This window comes from Lotus japonicus, chromosome 2 (genome assembly GCF_012489685.1).
Source record: "Lotus japonicus ecotype B-129 chromosome 2, LjGifu_v1.2".
NCBI classification, from domain to species: Eukaryota; Viridiplantae; Streptophyta; class Magnoliopsida; order Fabales; family Fabaceae; genus Lotus; species Lotus japonicus.
Window position 1 is genome coordinate 75,105,718 of NC_080042.1, and position 5,554 is coordinate 75,111,271.

Here is a 5,554-nt window from a genome sequence, read left to right on the forward strand (position 1 = left end):
CAAACCTTTATTTATTGTTCTCTTATTTTTAGACATTAGAAATTGAGAGAATAGACAAAATAATGAAATATGATATGTAATGTGATATGATATAAGGTGAGAAATAAAGTGAAAATTTATGTTTATGTGAAATGTTAATGTTGTTTGATACCTACCTATCATAACCTTTATAATGTTTCTAAAATTAAAAAAACCTTTATAGGAGTATATTGCTGGGTGAGAGGGTACCGGGGGTAGGAATACTTAATATATAAAATTATAAAAACATTAACATCACTACAAAATTATAAAATAGAGAAATTGGGAAAATATTATTTTACAGTTATCAATTAAAAAAAAGTTTACAAACAAGAGAAAATGAAATTCATAAAAGAACATGATGTGCTCCACATTATTGAAATAAACTACTTAATCTGCCATGAATTATTGGATAACAAGTCATAGCCTTTGAGGGTGCACTCACTACTTGTGCCCAACACCAACATTAACCAGTGACTTGACATGTTCCTTCAGATTAAAGAGGCTTGGATTGCTGCGATAATGGTACATGAGAGGTACCATTCTAGCAGCATTGAGACAGAAGGTTTTAAATGATGCTGTAAATTGATTCGGGGTCAAGATTTCTCGATTGAGATGTTTCCATTCATTTGAAATCAAGTGAGCAACATGCCTCTGTGCATCTTCAGCTGAAATGTCTTGGTGCTCACTCATGTAGCAATCAAGATACGACCCATCAAGACCATTTTGATCTTCACTCTGCATTCATGAAAAATATACTTAATTATTATATGATCCAAAAATGGTGCATTAACTTTTAGAGATGATAGATTAGACCTATATTTTATTTTTACCTTAGCTCCTTCTAAATCATCTGAAAGACGAAGAATATTAGCGACGGAATATATAATGTTTGGAAAGTTGTCGTTCATGATAGCTGCATTTTCCTTAGTTATAGCATTATCCAAGAGGAAAAATGCATGAATAAGAACCACATGCACTCCTGTGCTCACAATTCCATTGTTCAAGTAGTCCTCTGCCTTTGGCAAGTGACCAGAATTCAACCAATGTGCCTCTTTCAAGAAAGCGTTCAATAATCGCATCCACTGTTTCACACAAATGATTCATCAAAGTTACTTTGTTGTTTCAAGATATCTTACAGCATGTTTGGCTGAGTTTATTTAATTTATCCTTAAAATCGATTCTGGCACCTCGAAGATACACATAGAAACTCTTCCCATATTTAATTTTAACTATCGTATTAATTGTGGAAGGATTTCCAAATATGCACTTATGAAATAAATACGGTCCTTACCGATTTTTTAAAGGTATCTTTAGGGTTGAACCCATACTTTTTGTTGACATTTTCAGCAAGATCATTGGTAATGTCATAAAGAGAAATCAAGCAATTTTTCATAAAGTCTGGAAGTTGCTCTGTACCAGTCAATTCCCACCTGAATCAGGAGAGCAATTAGTTGGAAGCACTACTAGAATGGAATCTCAAAACATGTCTATTACTTCTCTCTACTATTCCTTTCTCACTTTAAATGTATGCACTAACTGATATCTATGAATCATTTTCCAAAAGAATAGAAGATAATGTGTGTTTGTATTTACATTCAAGTTAACCAAAAACATATTCACTCCAATACACAAAATACATGAATTGATAAAAACACATTCAAACTATCTTGAAATATGCGCGAGTTTGTATGAATTTTAGAACATGGTTGAATACCTGTTAACAGCATCTGTAAACACTGTAAGCTGGTCTAATGTCCCATGAACATCGAAAATGTCATCAATAATGTAGATTAGAGAGATTGGTTTAGTGAGCGCAATCCTTTGGTCTGAATACCTTGGATCTGTAAAGCATGCCATGGGCCACATGTACCATTTAAGAGGTTGATACCTAGCAAACTTCACATCTTCACATAGTCCAAGCTCTTTCCACCATCTGTTAAGGGAATACACACATTAGTGTTCCTTACAATTTTTTTTTGGAAGGTAGTGTTCCTTACAATTAAATAAATAAAATGTATAATAGTCATTTTTATTAGTATACTAACTTGGAAACTTCAATTATTTCATTCTTGTTCATGAATCTAAGTATGCTGTCATTGATTTTAGCAAGTTCCTCTAAAAAACTACATTCGTTCTTGGCCTTGAAATCATTGAGGAAGATGCTTTTATCCATGAATCTTGACAATCCATAGTGAAGCGGATGCTGAAGAGTGTTTGCAACATATTTAGCTTCACCATGGTCTTCATGTCTTGATAGCCATGCATGAAGGAGCTCACAGCCGAGGTACCCTGCATCTTGAAGACCATCTTCTCCTTTAATACTTAGCTGGGATGCTTCATACAGAGCAATGAGGCCCCTCACATCTTCACCATGGTTTTCTCTTAACTTTCTTTTGTTACACTTCAAGCTATCAAACATATCTGCACTCCCAATACACTTGGTGATTAGTGACTAACTCCTTCAGAACTAAGCTATTTTGTGTGTATAATGATTTTCCAAGGGTAGAAATATATGATAAACCATTCATGTGTTTTCTAGAGATGGAATCATAAAGATTGCACAAGAAGAACGAAAATTTAACACATTCAGCAAAGTTTATTATTGCTAGTTGAAAGAGGCAATATAAAAATTTTAGAGGGAAAAAACAACAATATGGCGACCACCTCATTTTACCCCTTTTTGAGTTCGTCCCTAATGTCTTCATCCAAACCATTTGAACTTCAAGTGACATGGTAGTAAAGATTTACAATCAAGTGATTTAACTATTTAAGGTTCATTTTTGTTACCTCATTATTTTAAAAAAAGTTTAATTTTAGTATAAAGGTAGGTCGACTTGTGCACTCAAGATACGTGTTAGTAATATACTAATATAAAATCATTCATTAACCTTCATTGCAGTAATGGCCTCCTTGTCTGAGCAAGCGGAATGTAAGGGCAACTTCATACAGATCATGGCTAGTGACAAAATCACTGGGATGGCTGCTCAATATCAAATGTTGATTTCTAAGAGCTGCTTCAATTTCCTCTTCAAAGAGGTGTTCAATGCCAAGCCTTTGGATAATGTCAGTCATATACAGACCTTCCATCGGATCCTCCCTGATAAGATTCTTGTACACATCCTTTGCTTCCTTCAAAATCAGTTCTTGTTTGACATAGACAACATCCTGAAATTGTAAAGGAGATTCAGAAATTGAAGATTAAGAAAAGCTAAGTATACACATTAAACATTTTATTTGTACTTAAAAAGTAAGAAAACACTAACCATGCTGGAATTTATGGTGTAAATAAAACAGACTTTGGTTCTTCCGTGCTAGCTAGCTTTAGAAGTTGGCAGTTTAAGTTGAAGGGACGATATGTGGAGCTATTTATAACATAAGCTTGCCTTTTTCAGTGAGCTAGTGATGAAATTCAGTGCATGTATCACATGGAACATACTTCTTTTCTTGGCCGAATGCACGTACAATGTATAAATGTTCTTGCCGCGTAGGTGGCTTTTTTTTTCCTATGTTCTATGTTACTTAGATTGCGTTAAATAAATCAAATGTATTTGAGTTGTGGTTCAATAATTCTCCATCTCTTAAAATAAGTGGAATTGAGGGTTTGATAGTTTGGCTTAAAGGTGGACACACAAAATGGCCCGACCGAACATGTGGATAGAAGTCCATGACAATCATTATATCACTCAATGACAATTAAAACGTGTAAAAGATGTGGAAACGCCAAGATACAACTAATATTAAAGACCTAAAATAACATGAGTCAGCCATATTCACTCTAACGTGTTTTTTACCCGCGCGTTGCACGGGAAATATGTCTATTGTATTTGATACATTAATTAATACTTTGATTATTAAAAATATATTAAACAACGAATGAAATAGAAAAGTCAGAATTGATGAGTAAAGTGGACATAAAGACTTCTCTTCTAAGCCCGATTGAGACCAAGAGGAACTCGTTTCACATTCTTTGTAAATATGAAGACGATAACACAAATCATAGATATAAGGAATTATCAACATATTAATCTTAAAAAAAAATTAATGTGATATTATTGTGTTTATTCCAACTAAGTAGGGATGACAATGGGTAGGTACTATAGTACCATCTCCAAACCCGCGTTTTTAAAAATTGCATGTAGCCGTCTCCATACTCACGTGGGTAGCAACTTGAAGCTCCACCTTTAGACAATTCAATGTCATTATAGGAAGCTATCAATCTTTGCCAAAATCTAAATCTATGAATGACAATGGGTCTCAAAATCATAGGGTGCCCGCAAAAAATATCCACTATGGGTAGGGTAAAAAACCGCTAAATGGGTATGAGGTTGAGTATAGATAATTACCCGCAAAAAATAGAGGGTATGGGTGCGGGTATGGGTACTATAGTACCCAACCGGCCCATATCCGCACACACATGTTATCATTATTATTATTATTATTATTATTATTATTATTATTATTATTATTATTATTTGGGAATATATTAACAAATTAACTTAAGCTATAGCTTTCAAACTCACTCTTTTTAAAAAAAATTTTGGATATATTAATTAATACTCTAAAAATAAATAATAAATAAATTAAGATAAAATCAAGAAATAAACCACCTAAATCCTAATCAAATCTAAAATTTAAAAATGTATTTTTTTTACTCTAAAAATAAATCAAAAATAAATTAAGATAAAATCAAGAAATAAACAACATAAATCCTAATCAAATCTAAAATTTTAAAATGTATTTTTTTATGAGAATTAATCTGAAAATGACACGTGTTATTTTTTTTTTCCAATTAGTGAATATTCTGCACCCTAGAAGATTTTCTTTTCCTCAATCCTTTTGCTTTTGATTAAGAAGATAAAAGCAGAAATCCTTAAAGCATATGACATCTTACAATTAGTTGAAGAACAAAATCAATTCATGAAGAAGATTCAAACAGAAACCCAAAATGAAGTCTTGAAGAACAAAATACTCTCTTTCACCAATTTGAAAGGATTGTGGTGAAAGAATTGTATTTAGTGTATTTGTGAATCTTGGGGTAGAGCCCTTGTGAAAAAAAAAAAATCAAAGGAACATTTCAGTCAAGAGAAACAAAAAATGACGTATTGCCCCATATGTGCGCACCCCAGCAAATTATCTATATATGTAAGAAAAAAACAAAATAATTCTCTCACCCAAAATAATTGTGGTTACTTCACCAATAAACTTATACTAACATTCAATTTAAATTGAACTTAAGGAAATATATAGAGTAAAGTAAGATAAGTCACCCAATTGGCATACTAAAACATGAGTATATGCAAAACTAATGAGTTTGAGGAAAACATGAACCAACCTTAAGAATGAGCTAACCATACTCATGAAGATTAAATGTGAGCTCTTCATATGCTTTCATCAATTTGACTGACCTGTGCATCATTAAAAAAAATTAGTAAGTTGTGCATCATTCACATACAGTGCAAATAGTATGCTTATACATACAGCTCAAACATGATGAATAAAAACGTGCAAAATTTGAGAAATGAATATAAATTCA

The 5,554-nt window shown here is 32.5% G+C and overlaps 1 protein-coding gene across 1 annotated transcript; it reads right to left on the reverse strand.

Moving 5' to 3' along the window:
• Positions 1-364: 364 nt before the first annotated feature.
• On the reverse strand, positions 365-3,529 carry LOC130739571 (neryl diphosphate diphosphatase, chloroplastic-like). Its single transcript, XM_057591898.1, has 7 exons — positions 3,285-3,529; positions 2,910-3,186; positions 2,067-2,442; positions 1,736-1,954; positions 1,313-1,451; positions 852-1,103; positions 365-756 (listed from the first exon to the last, which is right to left on the reverse strand). The coding sequence occupies exons 1-7, from the start codon at positions 3,285-3,287 to the stop codon at positions 463-465; spliced, it is 1,560 nt and encodes a 519-aa protein (XP_057447881.1). The 5' UTR covers positions 3,288-3,529; the 3' UTR covers positions 365-462.
• Between the last annotated feature and the right edge of the window lie 2,025 nt (positions 3,530-5,554).

Coding starts and splice junctions, on each gene's coding strand:
- LOC130739571 (XM_057591898.1), bottom strand. Junction 2,443..2,909: donor AGGCCATTACTGCAATGAAG/GTTAATGAATGA, acceptor TTGGGAGTGCAG/ATATGTTTGATAGCTTGAAG. Junction 1,452..1,735: donor TTTACAGATGCTGTTAACAG/GTATTCAACCAT, acceptor CTCCTGATTCAG/GTGGGAATTGACTGGTACAG.